Source organism: Medicago sativa, chromosome 6 (assembly GCF_051527215.1).
Source record: "Medicago sativa cultivar Bolivia chromosome 6, Bolivia_mono, whole genome shotgun sequence".
Taxonomy (NCBI): domain Eukaryota; kingdom Viridiplantae; phylum Streptophyta; class Magnoliopsida; order Fabales; family Fabaceae; genus Medicago; species Medicago sativa.
In genome coordinates this window covers 22,070,265-22,091,527 of record NC_140754.1, presented here as the reverse complement: position 1 = coordinate 22,091,527, position 21,263 = coordinate 22,070,265, and the positions used below count along the sequence as shown (strand labels likewise).

Sequence of the window (21,263 nt, the reverse complement as noted above, 5' to 3'; positions counted from 1 at the left end):
GAAAGTTAAATCGTTAACACATTAAAAAAGGTTATTTAATCCTTCACAAAGGCAAAAGCTAAATCTAGAACCTCTTGATGAAAGGGATGAAGAAGTGTTTGGAAGAAAAATTTTGACCCTCAAAATCATCAAAGCTTCAAACATCAACAACTTAGAAAAATACAGTTTCTACTCAGAAGTTACTGTGAGATCGATATCATTTTATTATGCAAATAAAGACGTGCACTTTTAGGTTTATCAGCTAGCATTGCGATTCAATATTTGATTTTTGACTGTAAAACTAGTCCTATTCTTAGCAAGTAACATCCACAGATGAATTATTATAAATTCGTGTTTAAAAACTCTTTTCCTAGCACTTAATAAATCAAAAGAACATTTTCAAAGTTATGTTGGAGCAAAGTAAGAAATTGGAAGAAAAAAAAGGAAAATAGAAAATGATATTATGGTAAAAATCAAAATCATCCTATATTGTTTACCAAAAACACCGATAAACACCTGCCTAACTATTTAGACATTTTTGTTAGTTGAGTCAGGCCTTGTGGACTATAATGTAGTATTTTATCCTCCAATAAAGTGAGGTTATACTTTGTGTTACTATAGGTAAGTTTTTGAGGCATGTAGAAATGCAGCCTGGCACTACTACAAAACTTGAATATTTTTATAGATATTAAAATCATATTTAACCCTATATACGATATAGTTTAACACTCTTTAAATATTTTTTAGCCTATAAACAGGTGAAAGTGAGACGACACTAAACAAGGGAGAAAAGTGGTTACTTATTTTAGATGGTGTTGTGTTAGAGAAATTGCAAAATCTTACTTGGAGAAGGGAAAGTGAAATCACTGTTGGACCATAAGAGTCCCTACATTTTCTCAGAGTGTACAAAATAGTTATACATCTCATACCATGAGCATGATTATAGTCAGGCGTATCAATTTCCTTATATTTTATTTGTACCACCGGATCCTTAACTCCATCGGAAATTTATAGTAGTTGCACGCTAAATGGTCTATCTGAATCGAAACTAGCGATTAATTCATAGAGTTCAAAGTTTTGTTTACAAAATCCAAATGCTAATCAAGCATTTTACCTAAGCAAATGCCAAATTCAAGTTTTATAATCAAATGTCATACATGGAGTAGTAAACTACGCGAGGTTTGCATCAAGTGTCTTGCGCAATTGCAATCTTTGTTGCTGTATAAGAATAAAATAAATCTTTATTTACCAATGTTCCGGTAAAAGATAAAAATAAGAAAAAGAAGCAATCCCTATCGAAGCAGCATCAAGCCGCTCTGCAAAACTAAGCTCTGGAAGCCTCGAAATTGAGAAATGAGCACTAGGAAACTCTAAGACAACATAATTACTTCCCATGCTACCAGACACTATTATTTTCACCTTGCTCCGTCTTTATGACAACTTATGTTTTGTTTGAGGTCACTAGATTTCAAAGGAAGGGAATCAGAAAAATGAGCACATGAAACTCTAAGGCAACATACAATGAAACAGATCCAAACCATTTCAAGTCTCCAACAAGAACTTTACTGAAAAGGCATTCTTGTTCAAAAATGTAAACACAAGGAGAATCTTGTCCAAGAAAACCACTGAACCCAAGGAAACAACAATCAAAAACTTGGAATCCAAGAAACATACAATGAATCAATGAGTTATGAAAATGTAACTACTTCAGGTAACAAAAAGAATGCACATACAACAGAAAGAGCTGCCACAGGACAGGAATCGAAAAACTCAGCAGCAAACCTTCCTAAACTACATAACAACATCACATACAAGGATTCCAATGCCACTCATATAGGTTTATCCTCGTTATTTTAAATTTACTCAACCCCCATCAACACGATAAAGCTTTAATCTCATCCACCACCTCCACCGGATCCTTAACTCAATCTGAAATTTATATTTGATGTGCGCTAAATTGTTTATCGAAATCGCAACTAGGGATTAATTCATAGAGTTCAAAATGTTCTTAACAAAACCCAAAGGCTAAGAAAGAATTAAAGCATATTACCTAAGAAAATGCTAAATTCATGTTTTATCGATACAAGTCCAACCTAAACCTTTTTCTTAATAAAATACCATACATGGGGGTAAACTTTGTACGGTTTTCATTGAGTATCGTACACAATTGCTATCTTGGTTGCGATTGCGTCCTGGCAAGGAGAAAGCTAATTAACATACTAACATTTGTCATTCAAAAAAAAAATCTTTGTTGCTATAATAAGAATAAAAGAAATTTTTCCTAACAAAGAAGCATAAAGCGTCCTGGCAAGGAGAAAGCTAATTAACATACTAACATTTGTCATTAAGAAAAAAATCTTTGTTGCTATAATAAGAATAAAAGAAATTTTTCCTAACAAAGAAGCATAAAGCCACTCTTGCAATTAAGAATTTTCACTTTGATTCTAACTATTATATTCTCCTTAAACATATATAAACAATAGTGCAAGACTTATTAATAAACCATTCTCTCAAAAAAAAAAAAAGACTTATTAATAAACCATATCTAAGAGTAACTTGCAATGATGTGCACCCAAAACCAATGCTACTAATGATTCATCAACAATGGTTAATTTCACTTCAACAAAACCAGGTAGCCATAAAGGAAGCATATACCATATAGACTAGATTTTAAAGGAAGAGATAGACTGAGAAAAATAAGCACATTAAACTCTAAGAGCAATTTTTAAAGCAAAACTATGAAGTTCAAAATATGATAAAGGTCAACACTTCAAATGACATTGTACATCCAACCCTGAGAAAAATTCTTTTCATTGCAGTAATGCCAGAAGAAGTCATAAATGAAAACTTTAAAATCACACTACTAGGGTAAAATGAAAATAATTATGATAATGAAGAAACGTAAAAAGCCTTAGTTGTGTTGCGATTTCGACGTTAACATCCAAATGAAACTTCAAGCTAGGTGTCTGATAGTCGTCCAAGGGTGGATAATTGAGTTTAAATATATTAATAAAAGATCAATAAATTTCAAAGGAACTAGAAGTCAGCACCAAAACTGATACAAACCAACTTAAAAATAAATGACATAACAAACAAAAACACTTGAGAAGAATCTTAGAGAGCCAAGATAGCTAAGCATGTAGGTCAAGGTGATATGAGACTCTCAGCGTAGACATTAGAGGTAAACCTAGAAGAAGGGAGGTCGTAAAACCGGGGAATCTCTATTTGTAATTCATCTTCTATTTCTTCATCTTCTATTTCAGTACGATTCTTGTAATTGTAAATATGTAATTCCTCTTCTATTTCCAAGAACATTTGGCCATCCTCTTCAGAAATATAAACCAGTTTGACAAACACACAACAAGTATAATCAAGTTCCTCGAACGAGACATTGAAAAATTTATTCCAAGAATCTTTATTTCCATAATCTTTCATAACCCAAATATCCAAAAACGTGTTGGTGTGAGCAAGGAGGCATAGGCAATCCTTAAAAATCCCAGAGTTGAGGATCTCTAGAGGTTCATCTAAACCAAAATTGGGTTGCAAAATCTCTTCATAAGACTCATTTCCTAAATCAAGAGAAAGAATGACCCATGAAGAGTCATTATCTTGATCCCGTGGTATGACCCAATTAATGGTGCCACTTACAAATATCCCGTCATACCAACCGGGTTTACTCATGATTTTAGAAGGGAAGTCTGCGATCCTTTTCCAAAAATTTGTATTTGAGTTATAAATCCTGACTTGAGTTTTGCAAAATAAATCAGATTTATGAAATCGATAACAAGTAACAGCAACTACTTTGTAAGTATCACTAAAACCATCATACCCGATGCTGTAACCAGTTTTAGATTTACCCTGAGGTAGATTTTCCAAAGGTGGCAATATCTTGAATTTCCCAGTAGAAGGATTACCTACAACCAGATCACTATTGGAATCCTCGTAGGACGTTTTGAAACAAATGAGGCCATTGCAAGAGTTAATTATGAGAACATCACTTTCTTCAGGGTTTATAGGGAATCTGAGCATTGTCTCCAGCATGAAGGTGGTCGTAATCCCATCGAAGGAATCCTGTTTCTGAACAGATGCAAGTCGGTAATCATAAAGAAAGAACTCATCATCTAAGTACCTTATCGGACATATGACAAGGTGGTAATGGCTGGTTTGTGACAATCGAAGGTGATCTTTGGCGAATTTAGGATCGGAAATAATGGAATTCAAGGGCTTGCAGACACACTTGAGTATCAATAGTGACTTCACAGTGAGCCTGTACAAGATTTCTAACAACAAATCGAGTGATAAGAGAGCAAACAGGCCGAGGGGGACAGAAGAGTTTTGTTTTCTTATGGAGGTTGACACAACATTTTTGTGGTGATTCTTTCTTTTAGGGTATGGTGATGATGTTGTGGAGAGAGTCAACGATTGCCTCATGGTTGACACTATTGAATTGAAACCCTAACCCTAACCTCAAAATAAAAGAAGAGTTTTTATATATGCATTTTGGGCTATGAACTATAAGTGAATTTCGAGAAACCAACCAAGAATTTTAGATGATTGCTAAATAAGCCTCTTAAATTGCTTAAATTGCTAAATAAGCCTCTTAAGTTTCAAGTTTCTAAAGCTATTTATGTATTATTCATTGCATTCTTCTTAAAACTTATTCATCAATTTTTAGTCTTCTGCAACGTGATTTTAGCTAGAGACTAAACATAGATATGAAAAATCTTCACCAAAATTACTCAATTGATAGAAAAGTATCTTGTATAGATTAAAAATATATTTAATTATTGTTCATAAAAACATATTTAACATTTATTTTAAAAATTATTTATCCATTGCAGAAGCATAAATTTAATTACTAACTAAAAAAGTTCACAGCTTTTTGTATAATTGTTTCTCACTCCATTCTATAATATATGATTTGTTTGAGCATTTCATACCTCTTAAAAAAATGAAAGAGATATAATTTTACTTTTACTATATTAGTCTTATTAAGTTTCTGTTGGAACATGTGTGGAAAAAAAAATGAAAGAGATATAATTTTACTTTTACTATATTAGTCTTATTAAGTTTCTGTTGGAACATGTGTGGAAATTGAGTAAAAAGACTAAACACAAATTCCCATGTTGGGTAGAACTAGTGTTGTGTGAATTGAAAAAAGTGGAAGTCCCACATCGGATGGAACACACACATTAGTAGTGTTTATATAGTGGGGGTGTACCTCTAATTAATGGGGGTACATAAGCACTAGAGAAAAAATATATATTGATATATATTTTATTATTTGGAAATGATAAATTAAATAATTAATTTAATCATTATTAGAAAGTGCTTTCTTAGTCCCCAAGTTTTGCTAAAATATTTTGGTACATAATATAATATATTTTTGTACTAAATTTAATATATTTTAGTACTCAATTAAGATATTTTTGTACAAGATCTAATATGTGAATTACTTAATCGGAAAGTAATATGTTACTTGTTCCCAAAGTTTCTCATATTACTTGTTCCCAAAGTTTCTCACTTATTAGTTGTGAATTTTCTCTATAAATAGAGAGCTCACACAGTGCATTCCACACACCAAAGAGTTTCATTGAGTTGTCGGGAACTCTTTCTCTCTTCTCCCTTTTTTGACTTGTGTTGACGAGTCTTTCATCGAGTTCAATGCTGTAAGCAACTCTTGTTAATCAGAATTTTACTCGCTATGCAAAGGTTCAAGTTGTAGGCGACACCTTTGTTTACTAGCAAATCTTATGGAGACGTTTTTTGACGTTATTTATGAAACCATTTTTTAAATTCAAGTGGGGGATTGTTGGAACATGTGTCGAAATTGAGTAAAAAGACTAAACACAAATTCCCATGTTGGGTAGAACTAGTGTTGTGTGAATTGAAAAAAGTGGAAGTCCCACATCGGATGGAACACACACATTAGTAGTGTTTATATAGTGGGGGTGTACCTCTAATTAATGGGGGTACATAAGCACTAGAGAAAAAATATATATTGATATATATTTTATTATTTGGAAATGATAAATTAAATAATTAATTTAATCATTATTAGAAAGTGCTTTCTTAGTCCCCAAGTTTTGCTAAAATATTTTGGTACATAATATAATATATTTTTGTACTAAATTTAATATATTTTAGTACTCAATTAAGATATTTTTGTACTAGATCTAATATGTGAATTACTTAATCGCAAAGTAATATGTTACTTGTTCCCAAAGTTTCTCATATTACTTGTTCCTAAAGTTTCTCACTTATTAGTTGTGAATTTTCTCTATAAATAGAGAGCTCACACAGTGCATTCCACACACCAAAGAGTTTCATTGAGTTGTCGGGAACTCTTTCTCTCTTCTCCCTTTTTTGACTTGTGTTGACGAGTCTTTCATCTCTTCTCCCTCCTTCGACTTGTTTAACAAGTCCTTCTCCTTTTTCTACTCCTTTCTGTCCCTTCGGAATTAAGAGTGTTCTTAAGACCATAGTCCCTTTTCGGTTTAATGTCCCTTTGGATTAATTAAGAATGGTCTTAAAAACATAGTTCCTTCGGTAAAATATGTCCCTTCGGAATAAAGAGTACTTTTAAGATCATAGACCCTATTCGGAATAATAATGTCCCGTCGGAATCAACAATGATCTTAACGTTATATAAATATTATAACAATATTTTTCTATTTGAGGAGAAATGGTGTTAACACCATATTTGAGTGGTCATAGTACCATATTGATAGTTTGGAGAACTTAAAGGTTAGAATGGTGGAAACACCATATTTGAGTGGTCTTAGCACCATAATAGAATGGTAATAATACCATATTAAAGTGGTTTCAGTATTAAAGAGTGGTCTTAGTACCATATTTGAAGGTGTAATTCTCGAACGGTTTCCTACGGTGCAGTAGTTAACCGCACAGTTGTAGCTGGGCTTGTTTTATCCTGGAGGCGGCGTGGTTGATAGTCTACCTTGCACAATTTTGGGTAGTGCCACGAAACGTCTTAAAGAGAGCGACCTGGTCGTGACTCAACCTAGTAACAACTTCGGTAGATAATAGAATTTGGAAATCCAAATACAACAGTTTGGAAATCCAAAAACAACAGTTTCATTGTACTAATTCATCATAGAATATATATTGAATTGAGAATGATGAACATAGTATTAATTAGAGAGTACGTATAAAATAATATGATTAATATACGACCTTAGAAAATGAGATTAATAATTATTTGATAACAACTTCTTTTTATAAATATGTAAATCAAACGTACGAAGTACATTGTACTCGAGAGAACAAAATTGAGGAAATATGCATACCACAAAATTGAATGTTCCTCTTATCCCCTCATTTCCATTGTTTAAAATGATACTGTCGATTCAAGTTTGCTAGAAAAAAAAATAACAAGGTCACTTCATGAACTTAGCCCCTAAATCATCTTATCATGCATGCTTGAATGAATTTCGCCAAAAGTACAAAAAAAGGAATAATGAAGTCTTATTATTGTGAAATGAACATGGGTTATAATGATTCCTGCATCGTAACATATTACTCATCCCATCTCCCCGTAAGCATGTGGTCAGGGGCTTGATTCCTGACTCATGTATATTGACGAAATTCGATTGGAAAGGAAGAATTCATCTTGTGTAACCCACAAGTTTCTCGATGAAGAATCATTGCTAAGCGGCAGAGGAAACTTCGTACAATATCATGATAATCCAATATATATATATATATATATATATATATATATATATATATATATATATATATATATATATATATATACACACACACACACACACTATCCTACCTATAAATAATAGCGAAAATTGACCGGCATCATCACAAAAGAATCAACAAGACAAAGTTCAACTTCAAAGTCCCGTCCTATCTATTTTTCCTGTAATTACTCTTTTATCTTTTTTTCTATTAAAACTCTTGATAGGAAAGTGATCATGGCAAAGCACACTTATTATTCCATCTCACACTAGAACTTGGGTTTACTCTCAATATGGTAACATAGAAGATGTTCTAAAGTTTGATCCTAAGATCAAGTGCTGATCAAGGTTGTGGCTGCATCCCTTAATCCTGTTGATGTTAAGAGGGCTCATAGTCATTTCAAGGACATTGATTCTCCTTTACTAGTAAGATTTCAATTATCTATTATGATCTAAAACTGAAATTTGGTCCCTATAAATATATAAAAAAAAAATTAGTCCTGTAAAATATGTTCTTGGTTTTTAGTCATTTAAGAAAAAAACATTGTCAATCAATTTTAATCGATAGAACATGAAAAATGTCTACTTAAATTTTTAGAATGTTCATTTTACTCTTAAGTATGCAGCCACAACAACAACTTCCTCACATCTTCAATTCATCAACAACAACACAACAACAACATAATTCTCTTCATTTCATTGCAACAACACTTTACCAATTCAAATCATTAAACCCAATCCACAATTAAACAACAACTTCCATGATTATGACACATTTCTCGCAAAATTCACAACAACATAACAATTTAATCCAAACACCAAATTTAGCATAATAACTTCATGAATTATTTATTATTCTATATTTGTTTGCTATTTCATCTATTTGATGATGGTGTGATTTATCGAAGCAGCTAAGTTGGAGCTTATGTGAGTTTTTTTTTTTGGATCAAATAGAGAATGCTATAAAAGAGCACAAAAAGGCCTACAACCTGTGTACAATCAGTTCATAGAAGGACTATTAACAGATAAATCTATGTTGTCTCTAAACATAAAAGGTAAAACAAAAGAGGGGGGTGCGTCCCACCACTGCAGAGAGTGTGTAGCAAGCCCCTGACCATTCTTAGCAAGAGCATCTGCCACCAGATTCCCCGATCTATGAACATGGGAGCATCTACTACGGATTCCCTTACAAAACCGCAAGCAATTTGCCCATCTGACCTGTAAACGCCAAGGGATACCTTCAAAGGAGTGAAAAGCTTTAACCACTATGGTAGAATCAGTTTCAAGCCAAATGTCGGTAAAGTGTAACTCCAAGGCTTTTTCAATGGCTAGCATACAAGCATTGAATTCTGCCCTAAGGGGAGAGGCATAGCCTATGTTATGAACCAAAGCGCCTAAGAAAGTAGACTTGTAATCTCTTAAAACAAAACCAATGGACCCGCAAGGGGGGTCCCAAAAGCAGAACCATCACAATTAAATTTAATACATCCCACTTCAGACGGGAACCAATGACAGACAGGGAGGCACCTGAGAATTCAAAGGAATACCAAACAGTTGAGACAATCTAAGATCAGCCATAACAGCGGCACCATGAGTAAGAGCAAGATGAAAACTAAGTTTAACCTCTGACTGAATGATATTGAGCATAGTGCTTATGGTGGACTGCTTGTCATTGAAATATCTGTTATTTCTTTCAAGCCAAATACACCAAATGGTATGAAGAATAACAAAATTAACAATCTGATGCGCCAATTTGCCACCAACCCCGGCACTACTCAGAACAAGAGAGAGACCAGAAGTGAGATCCATATGCTGACCACTACCCTTGCTAAGCAAATCCCAAAGCTGAGCTGTGACCTGACAATGGAGGAAAATATGACTGGAGGACTCAGATTGTTTCCTGCAAAAGCAACATATGGACACTATATAACAACCTCTTTTCCACAAATTTTCATCAGTGGGGAGCCTATTATGAAAGAGCCTCCAACTTATGAAAGCTCTAGTAGGAGGAACGTAGGAGTTCCAAATGAGCTTGTCCCAATGAACCTTAGTACCATGGCTGACCATAGATGAGTAGGCAAGCTTATTGGACAGGGCACCATCAGTAGAAGCGGTCCAAATAAGCATATCCTCAATGGGGTCAATAGGAAGAGTGATATGGAATATCTTATCAGTGAGAGCACTATCTTTGATTCTGAAATAAGAGGGGAGATTCCAAGAGCCATCCAAGGTGTAGTCAGAGATTGTCATATCTAAACAATGATGTAAATCTGCAGGATTCTACCAAATATCCATTATCGGTCTCTCTAACCATCTATCCTTCCAGAAAGACACTTTAACTCCATTTCCAATTGTCCAAGTTGAATGCATGTTAACAATATTAACCATTTACTTCATGCCAGCCCAAATAGAGGAATGTATGTGATAACCTTTAGGTTTGCCAGAAGTAAGGAGCTTATGTGAGTTTGATAAAACGGACATGAAATCAAACAATGCATCTCTCTTCTTTCAATTCTTTATTTTATTTTAATGAAATATAATTTTGTAAAATGACTTATAATCTCTCTTTCTCACTCAAAATTAATTACATGTCTTAATTTTTGTGAAATGACCAAATAACCTATAATTTTTTAGAGTTATGTTAGGTTGACACTCCCATTTTCCATCCCACCTTTATACACATGCTTATGTGGCAAAAATACAATAAAAAACTAAAAACAAAATGAAATGTAAAAAAGGAGAAAAGACAAAATGACAAAACAACACTATTTATCTCTCATCCTTTCTTTCCTCTGCCCATTTTCTCTCTGTTTCCGATCACCATATAAGAGAGAGAGAGAGAGAGAGAGAGAGAGAGAGCGAGAAGGTGTGAGATCTTGTATCAAGGTCGGCGGAGACAAGGTGGATTAACGGCGGAGGTAGTAGGCAAAAAATGAGGAAGAGAAACTGACCTTTTGTTTTTTTTTTAGATGAGACAAAAAAAAGTGCCACATAAGAGTGGGAGGAGGTTTGTATGACACATGGAGGTGATGAGACGGCGGAGAGAAGGGTGAGGGAGCGGCGGACGACAACGGTGATGGAGGAGGAGAGAGGGACGGTGAGGGGAGAGGAAGAGAAAACGTGCTGATTTTATTTGTGCCTTTTTTATTTTATTTTTTTATAAGGTTTATATGTGCTTTGACAAAATTGCCCTCAATTAAGTGTTGAAATATCAAAATTACCCTACCATTTGGGGGGTGTATAAGGGTGGGTTTCCAGCTATATATTTCAACCTATCAATGCTCAATTTTTTACAAGAGGAATGCTAGCAACATATATTCTAACACACACTTTTCAACACACTCTTTGATTGGTTAAATTCACATGAGTCCCAAAAAATTATGTATGTCCCTTATAATTTTGATGGGTCCCATGTAAATTTTAACCAATCAAAGAGAATATGTTGAAAATTGTGTGTTAGAATGTGTGTTGCTAGCATTTATCTTTTTACAATCTATATTTTCATTTAAAAAGAAATTACTTTTACCTCTCTCGAAAGACAATGGTTCGAACTTCGAACCTACAAATTCAAAATATGTCTTTTTACGATAGAACAAATCTTTAAAGTAAGGCTAAATTAATCACCCTATCAATCCTTTAATTTCTTCCCTTAGTGATGTACCACTTTCATTAATGATGACATGATGATTGACTCAAATGTCTTAGTTGGAATAAATGATCATAATAGTAACATCATTTATTCCAACGAAGACTTGTCAATCACGCGTGTTTTATCTTGGTTTTTCGGGTGTCAAACATTGATTAAGTTTGAACCTTTTTAACCTTTGATATCTCATTTTTTCTTGGGAAGGGAAAAATAAACAAAACCCTTGAGAATCGAGGTCCGGGAGTTGTTTTCGCTACGGGAAAGTGTTAGGCACCCATAACGACTATAGTATCCTATAGGAACCGTCTTTATTTTCTACGCGCGCGCTTTATTTTTAAATGCTATTTGAAAAAGGATATTTACACTTAAGAGTTTGCTAAGTCAAGAATTGGAGGGAGAAGAATGTTTGAATTTTTATTTTATTGGACTTGGAGAAGTTTTGACTTCTTGCCTACATACCCTTTTAAGGGATCAAACTCCATGTAGTTCTCTTCCAAAAATATTTTTGTTTTCGTTGATTGATTTTAAGTTTGAAAATGGGATTTTGAAGAATAGAAAGAGGCCTCAAGGGCATGAGATTTGGAAAAGGTGAAGTGAGATTAGTTATTTTGCAAAAGAGGTCTAAGTATTATTAGAATTCATTGAAGTTTTTGTTTAAGAAAATAAAAGGAAAATACAATGGGATTTTGATCCCAAGGTTTATTTGGAAATTGATTTGAGTGAATTTGTTCATATTTTTTGAAAAGAGAATTTTTGTCTAAGTTTCAAGGGTCCTAAACATACATCTAAACATTCAATCACCTAAACATACATCTAGGCATGCATACCCTAAACATACATCTAAAGTATCCATGTGATGTGTGTGCATGTGTCGGTGCTTGTGTCGGTGTACATCATTAGAGTCCATTGTCCTTTACATCATTGGCCTAGATACATCCTATGGTCTTGCAATAATTTTAAAGGCAGAAGGTAAAGTACAAGAATTCCTAGGTCTTTACATTCTAAGTCTTGGCATAAATTGTAAAATGCAAGAAAATAAAGGCTAAGAATGTAAGATGGAGGATGAAATGTTTATGAAATGAATGAAACACAATGAAATTGTTAGTAGCATAAGGTGTAATAGGTAAAAGTAAAGCAAGAGAAAAATTATAACAAGGGCATAGAAATTAACACAAGATAATGCAAAATATAGCTAAAACTCCACTTCAAAAAATACTAGAATCACATGGCCTATAATTCTCATAATTCAACACATTTTTCAAAGGCACAAACTCAGGTTGTAGAGTGAGAATCAAAGCAACATGATAAGCTATGCATTTTGAAGTGAATTTAGCCATATTTACATTATTTATCTACAAACAAAACTTACAAAGCAAGCAATTGATCATTATTCACACATGCAGCAAAACACACTTAAAACAATTGGTAAAAAAAACTTTACAAAATCACGTAGTATAGACCACAAATATTTTCAAGAATTAGAAAGGAAATCAAGCAATTTTTCATAGGTTTTTAATACAAGATTAAAAAAATAAGCAAGAAAATATGTCAATATCTTTTATCAAGTTTTCCAGTAAACAAATGGCACAAAAACCTCACAAAAATCATCAAGAACATGTGTAAATTTTTAGGGAATTTTACAGTACAAAATAAGCACGCAGGGGTTTAAACAGCAAGAAAACAAGTGTACATAGCAAAAAAAACAAAGGAACAACGAAGGGAGAAGCCCAGGCCCAAAGGGAAATGGACCTGGATCACCAGGGAAGCACAGAGGCCGTTGGATTGATCCAATTGGATCAACCCTAGATCCAACGGTCGGGATTCAAGGCTCAGGGGTGAACCAGACTGGTTCAAGTGAACCGGTCTGGTTCAAGGCCCTTTATATACACAACAGGCCGGTCCAAGGCCATTTCCCACTTCTCTTTCTCTCTCTAAGTTTCAGACTTCTCTCCCTTCTCTCTAGACTTTCCGTCGTCTTCTCCGGCGGACTTGACCACCGCCGGCGAAGATTCCGGTGACGGAACCCTAATCTTCTCCGATCTACATGGATCTAAACCCTAAACCACTCTATTTTTCATGCTGATTACGAATCTGAACTTAGTTTTACGAAATAAACGGTGAATCATTGTAGATCTACATTTTAGGGTTTCGGTTTTCAAATTTTTTCATCCTTTTCAATCTTTTTCGAATGAACCGGTTTTAGAACTTGCTAATCTACTTAGATTCACCATTTATTTTCAATTACGAACCTTCGATGATGATTTAAAACAAAAACGAGAAGGATTCGTATGTTTACCTGGATTTGAATGGAGATTTGAGTGAGAAGACGAAGAAAACCTTCTCGAATCTTCTTTAAGCTTCTGGTAAGTGTTTCGTTGTTGTTGTTCTTCTTCTTCTCTGGTTCTCTTCGAATTCAACTTCTCTTCTTCTTTCTCTCAACACCTTCCTTGTGATCGTGTTGAATTCGTCGTAATTTGACGAATTCACGCTTGAATTACAAGGCTAAGGTTCGATGATGATGATTCCCTGGTGAATCTCTGAGAACCTGCTTCGAATTCGTTTGAAATTGTTGGATTCTGTTGAAATGGAACGTGAATTGAGCTTGTATCTTGTGGAATTGGTAGAAAATTAGTGCGAATTTGTGAAGTCTGGTCTGGAATTGGAAGTTCGAAACGGTTAGGGTTTGAGTTCTTGATGAATGTTCTTGAAGTTCATATGAGTTTGTGGTTTTGATCCATTTTTCTGAGAAATGAAAAATGGAATCTGTTTTTGTGAGTTGGCGTGTGATGAATGGTGATCTCTTTGACTTGTACAGTGATGTGGCCTTATATAGGCTGACACATGGCCTTCTGGACCAATAATGAGCTGACACGTGGTTTGGACACTGGACTTGACCTGCTTGATTCGAATTTGGACTGATTTGGACTTAGGGACCTCTTTGCAATTTTTGAAAGTTTGGGACCAATCTGTAAATTTAAAAAAAAAGGACTATTCTGCAATTTCTGCAATTAAGGGACCAAACTGCAAAACTAAAAAAGGCTAAAAACAAAAGTTTGAAACTTAAAGGACTAAAATGTAAAACTGGTCAAAGGACGAAACTGCAATTAAAGAAAACTAAAAATGAAAAAGGACTAAAATGCAAATTTTAAGACTTGGAGGACTAAAATGAAAATTAAAATAAAATTGAATTAAAATTGGTAAATGGAAAATAACGTAAAGTGAAACAATTAAAAATAACAAAACGTACTAAAATGAACCAACTACTAAATGAGGTACTTTAAAGTAACCTCTCTCTGTCAAAATTTTGTGTGAAATGACCAAAATGCCCCTGGGGACTAAATTGACTCAGAATGACTCAGATGCAATTTTAAAATGGTTTTTTTTAACAGGGAATTAAAGCAAGAGTTTATACAAACTAAATGAAAAGACTCAGAGACAAGTTTTTTAGGGATTAAATAGAGTTTTAACACAGGAAATGACTAAAATGCCCCTAGGGGCTAAACTGACTCACAATGACTTCAAATGTAGTTTTTGGAATGGATTTTGACATGGAATTAAAACAAGGGCTTATACAAATCAAATGAAAAGACACGAACAATTTTCAAGGACTAAAATGAGTTTGGATGCAGAAAATGACTAAAATGCCCTTCTTCATGGATTTTGCAAATAACATTGGAATAAAATGCAGAGAAATATGCAATTGATCAGAGACAAATTCAAATAACTTGAAATGCAAAAAACTTTTGAGTGACTTGAAATGCAAGAAAAGAAGAATTGAGCTAGTATTTTTAGGTCCAAAATTAGGGTATAACAGCTGCCCCTATTTAAGTTTCTTTGTCCGGAGAGTCAAGAGACGAAGTCTTTGATTTGACGGGACGAAGATACTTAAATATTAACATTTGCACTGTTTTTGGACATAACAATACGCTTCTCACTTTTTTCAAAACATAAATGCCATGCAACATTTTGATTATGAATGCAAGACAACCAACTGGAGTCTACGGGGCATGTCATATCGCCGGGGATCTAGGTAGACATTAACAAGGTAGACAAACCAGGGGACAAAAGAGAGGTACAAGCTGTTCTTTGGATCGAACTAGCCACTTGTCCAAGTAATACAAACAGAAGGTGAGCACAAGCTGTTCTTTGGATCGAACTGGCTACTTGGCTGGGAATAGAAGTACAAGATAGGTACAAGTTGTTCTTTGGATCGAACTTGTCACTTGACCGGAGACATAGACATATAGGAAGATACAAGCTGTTCTTTGGATCGAACTTGTCGCTTGATTGAAAACATAAACAGATAGGCAGGGACAAACTGTTCTTTGGATCGAACTCGCCGTTTGGCCTGGAGACATAGCAAGAGGCTGATACAAGCTGTTCTTTGGATCGAACCTGCTGCTTGATCAATATCACAACATGTAGGTAGGTGCAAACTGTTCTTTGGATCGAACTTGTCGTTTGACCGATAACAAAACACAAGCTGGGTACAAACTGTTTTTGGATCGAACTTGTCGTTTGACCGGGAACATGGGCATATAAGCAGGTACAAGCTGTTCTTTGGATCGAACTTGCCACTTGACCAATAACAAGATACAAATTGGAAGTTTGATTTGAAAAGATAAAAATTGAGGGTGAGTTGATATTGACTTAATTTGAAGACAGACATGACCATTATTGTTGGCCCAAAAACACATTGAGAGTAGATTAGCATTGATTTGAATTGAATTGAAAGTTGACATTGAAAGACAGAAAGTTGAGAATAGCCAGAGACACAAACATAGACATAGACATTGGAATTGAATTGAGAGTTTAACATAGACATAGACATTGGAATTGAACTGAGGGTTGAAATTGAATTGAATTTTGAAGTTGAGTTCGAGTTGAGTTAAAATTGGTATTGAGTTGAATTGGAAATTGAAATTGAATTGAATTGGAACCGGGATTGAGTTGAATTGAAAGTTGGAATTGGGAATGTAACGTGTATGTATGGTATAACAATATCATCAAATGTATGAGCACATGGAATGCATGATTATGCATGTATGAATGCTTGGAAATGCATGATTGGTTTGTAGTTTGACAGAGAAGTTTCACAAAGACAGACGAAACATTGGAAGATTGGGCACGTGGTGGCTCGTGCTATAACATATGCACAGGAATCCTCTTTGAAGAGACTGTCGTTGAGAGACGTATCGAAACCATGGATGAGGGCAACATATCATTTCACACACGATACATGTCGCCGTTGCTAGGCGTGTCAGTGCTGGGTGAATATTGGATGTTCGCATCTGTGGTCCATGCTTTTCATATTATTCATTCTTTTCATTTTTCAATCCCATTTTTGCCTGAACCGCCCTTTCGGGTTTTCGATTCACCGGGAATAAATTCTTTTTATTGCCCCATTTTTGCCTGAATTGCCTTCACAGGTTGTCAATCAGCGGGGTGCTCATTTTTGCCTAAGCCGCCCTTTCGGGTTTTCAACTTAGCGAGCTTTTCATTTTCATTTTTCATTCTGTTTTTTCATTCTTGCCATTGACCACAGATCATCCTGGGGAACAACTTGCTTGTAATATGTATTGAAATGGACATTGACACTCATTTATTCATGCATGTTTCAATGGAATGTACCCTGTTGCTCAGGTTTGCTTTCAAAATAGACAGAAAAAGATTTTTTTCAATTTTTTTTAAAAGATATTTGTTTCAGACATTGACATTATCAAATAGAAAGAAAATAGTTTGTATATGGCATTGAGAGTAGAAAGGAAATAGAATTTCAAACAAAAGCACAGGCTCAAATTGATGTAGAAGAGTGAAGGTCAGCCAAAGGCATAACTCCACAGATTTACAAAGCTTGGAAAATGGTAATTTTATTGGTTGGTGGTACATTGAACACGATGACCGCTACATTTCATAGAAATTTTGAATTCACAAGTACAGAAGCATCTGATGAAGACGATCATTGACAGTTACAGATGCCCCAAGGGGTGATGATGATTTGCCAGATGTAGTTACTTGTCTTTTATTATCGACCTCATTTTTGCATGAACCGCCCTTTCGGGTTTTCGGCTCATCGAGGCGCTCATGTTTGCCTGAGTTGCGTACAATCTCAGCGAGCTTTTTTTCATATTCATTTTTTTGTGTCCCTAACTTTTGCCTGGATCGCCCTTTCGGGTTTTCGATCCACCGGGAAGCGCATTTTTGCCTAGGCCGCCCTTTCGGGTTTTCGACCTACCACGCTGTTATTTTCTTTTTAGACAAAGTATTTCTTGACTATATCGGCATTGACAGGATTCGGAAGTTCAACACCATCCATGTGTGTAAGGATCAAAGCACCACCAGAGAAAGCCTTCTTGACAACATAAGGACCCTCATAGTTAGGTGTCCACTTGCCCCTTGGGTCGGGTTGCTGGCTTATCCTCCTTTTCAATACAAGTTCGCCTTCCTTGAATTCTCGAGGTCGGACTTTCTTGTCAAAAGCATTCTTCATTCGCGCTTGATACAACTGTCCATGAGTCATAGCATCCATACGTTTCTCTTCAATCAAATTCAACTGGTCATACCGACTTTGACACCATTCAGCCTCAGTTAACTTTGCTTCCATGATCACTCGAAGAGATGGAATCTCCACTTCCAGAGGGAGAACTGCTTCCATGCCATATACTAGAGAAAAAGGAGTTGCCCCTGTTGAACTACGCACCGTATTACGGTAACCATGTAAGGCAAAAGGGAGCATTTCATGCCAGTCTTTGTAAGTAGTGACCATCTTCTGAACAATCTTCTTGATGTTCTTGTTAGCGGCCTCAACTGCACCATTCATCTGAGGTCTGTAGGGAGAAGAGTTGTGATGTTCGATCTTGAATTCTTCACATAAAGCTTGCATCATGCTATTGTTCAAATTGGAACCATTGTCAGTGATGATCTTGTTGGGGACACCGTATCGACAGATGATGTTATTCTTGGTAAATTTGACAACCACCTGCTTGGTCACATTTGCATATGAAGCAGCCTCAACCCACTTGGTGAAGTAGTCAATTGCCACTAGAATGAAACGGTGCCCATTGGAAGCCTTTGGTTCAATCCTTCCGATCATGTCGATGCCCCACATAGAGAAAGGCCATGGGGAAGAGATAACATTGAGGGCATGTGGAGGCACATGAATTTTATCAGCATAGATTTGGCATTTGTGGCACCTCTTGGCATATTTGTGACAGTCACGCTCCATAGTTATCCAGTAATAGCCGGCTCTTAACAGTTTTCTTGACATGGTATGGCCCGTGGCATGGGTCCCAAAAGTACCATCGTGCACATCATGCATCAATTTCTTAGCTTCTCGTTCATCAACACATCTTAGCAAGACCATATCATAATTCCTTTTGTATAGGATTTCTCCGTCCAGAAGGAATCTACTAGCCCATCTCCTCAGAGTCTTTTTATCCCTGTTGGAAGCACCAGGTGGATATTCACGATTCTGCAAGAACTGTTTGATATTATAATACCAAGGCTTTCTGTCATTCACTTCTTCATTAGCTTGATCTGGCACATTCTCAACAACAAACACATGAGCAGGCCTATCAAGACGCTGCACCTTGATTACCGGCACGTCGTTCCAGTGGTTCACATGAAACATAGAAGATAAAGTAGCAAGAGCATCCGCCATCTGATTCTCATCCTGAGGGATATGGTGCAGCTCAACCTTTGTAAAGTATGCCAACAGTCGTCTTGCATAGTCACGGTAAGGGATCAACTTCTCATGATGAGTCTCCCATTCACCTTTTATCTGATTAATGACAAGTGCAGAATCTCCATAAATGTCAAGGTGCTTAATTCTAATGTCAACGGCTTCTTCAATGCCCAAGATGCAAGCTTCATATTCAGCTATGTTGTTCGTGCATTCAAAAGTTATTCGTGCGGTGAAAGGAATGTGGTGCCCCTGTGGAGTTATAATGATGGCACCAATCCCTTTACCACAAGCATTGACAGCACCATCAAATACCAATCCCCACTTGCTATTGGGGTCCGACCCTTCATTGATCAGTGGTTCCTCACAGTCTTTTGCTTTCAAGTACATAATCTCTTCATCAGGGAAATCAAACTTAATCGGCTGGTAATCATCAAGAGGTTGACAAGCAAGATGCTTAGCAAGGATACTTCCTTTGATTGCCTTCTGAGCTTTGTACACAATATCATATTCAGACAACAACATTTGCCAACGTGCAATCTTTCCGGTAACAGCAGGCTTCTCAAAGATGTACTTAATTGGATCCATTCGGGATATCAACCAAGTTGTATGATTCACCATATACTGACGCAGGCGTTTGGCAGCCCAAGCTAAAGCACAACAAGTCTTTTCAAGCATCGTATACCGAGTCTTACAGTCGGTGAATTTCTTGCTCAAATAGTAGATAGCATGTTCTTTCTTTCCAGTCTCGTCTTGTTGACCGAGGACACAACCCACGGATTCATCTAACACTGACAGATACATAATCAAAGGCCTTCCTTCCACTGGCGGGACAAGGATAGGTGGTTCCAACAAGTATTCTTTGATGCTATCAAAAGCTTCCTGACATTCATCGTTCCATACAACAGGCTGATTCTTTCTGAGCAATTTGAAGATTGGTCCACAGGTGGTAGTCATGTGAGATATGAATCTTGAAATGTAATTCAGGCGTCCGAGGAAACCTCTGACTTGCTTCTCAGTTTGAGGAGCCGGCATCTCTCTGATGGCTCGGACTTTGTCAGGATCAACTTCAATGCCTCTTTGACTGACAATGAAGCCTAGCAACTTTCCAGATCTTACACCGAATGTACACTTGTTAGGATTCAAACGCAACTTGTACTTTCTCGGTCTTTCAAACATCCTTTTCAAATACACAACATGTTGCTCTTCATCACTTGACTTCACAATCATGTCATCAACATATACTTCAATCTCTTTGTGAATCATATCATGAAACAGAGTAGTCATACCTCTTTGATAGGTAGCACCAGCATTTATCAAGCTGAACGGCATCACTTTGTAACAGAATGTTCCCCACGGAGTGATGAAGGATGTCTTTTCTCTATCTTCAGGTGACATCCGTATCTGATTATAACCGGAGAAACCATCCATAAAGGAAAACACTTTGGATTGAGCAGTACTGTCAACAAATACATCAATATGAGGCAATGGGAAGTTATCTTTTGGACTGGCTTTATTCAGATCTCTGTAATCAACACACATTCGAACTTTCCCATCTTTCTTTGGTACTGGTACAATGTTGGCAATTCACTCAGGATATTCAGTTTTCATGAGGAAACCCACATCAATTTGCTTTTGCACCTCAGCCTTGATCTTAAGAGCCATGTCTGGACGAGACCTTCTCAATTTCTGTTTGACAGGAGGGTATTCAGGCCTTGTCGGTATCCGATGTTCCACAATCTTGGGATCTAGACCCGTCATATCTTCATAGGACCATGCAAAGACATCTGGATAATCATGGAGAAGCTGAGTGATTTTCTTTTTCACTTCTGACTCGAGTGCAGCACCAATTCTGATTTCCCGCTTGTTCTCTTCAGTGCCCAGGTTGATAAGCTCAATTTCTTCCTGGTGAGGCTGAATGGCTCTTCTTTCCTGCTCAAGCAGTCGAGTGATCTCATATGGTATCTCTTCATTATCCTCCTCATCTTCGGCTTCATATACAGGGAATTCAAAATTTGGAGGAACCATAGGGTCACTGTGTTCAACGGGTTTATTATGGTTCAATCTGCATAATATGATTGGGATGATTTTAGAAAAATATTTTTCATGCAAATTTTTGAAATTAATAAGAAAATAAAGATGTTTTGGTTTTTTCTGGCATTACCATTATTTCCAAGAAAAAGGCACTAAAAGTGAAAAAACAAAGAGTCGCGGAAAAGACGATAACTTTTATTAATAACGGCAATGC

The 21,263-nt window shown here is 35.9% G+C and overlaps 2 protein-coding genes across 2 annotated transcripts; both read right to left on the bottom strand.

Annotated features, from left to right (window-relative positions):
• Positions 1-2,961: 2,961 nt before the first annotated feature.
• Positions 2,962-4,470, bottom strand: LOC146913717 (F-box/kelch-repeat protein At3g23880-like). Its single transcript, XM_085720414.1, has one exon. The coding sequence runs from the start codon at positions 4,408-4,410 to the stop codon at positions 3,124-3,126; it is 1,287 nt and encodes a 428-aa protein (XP_085576540.1). The 5' UTR covers positions 4,411-4,470; the 3' UTR covers positions 2,962-3,123.
• Positions 4,471-8,687: 4,217 nt separating this feature from the next.
• LOC146913716 (uncharacterized) lies at positions 8,688-21,012 on the bottom strand. Its single transcript, XM_085720972.1, has 4 exons — positions 20,939-21,012; positions 18,634-19,934; positions 9,206-9,940; positions 8,688-9,061 (listed from the first exon to the last, which is right to left on the bottom strand). Exons 1-4 carry the CDS (start codon positions 21,010-21,012, stop codon positions 8,688-8,690), a joined length of 2,484 nt encoding a protein of 827 aa, XP_085577098.1.
• Positions 21,013-21,263: the final 251 nt, after the last annotated feature.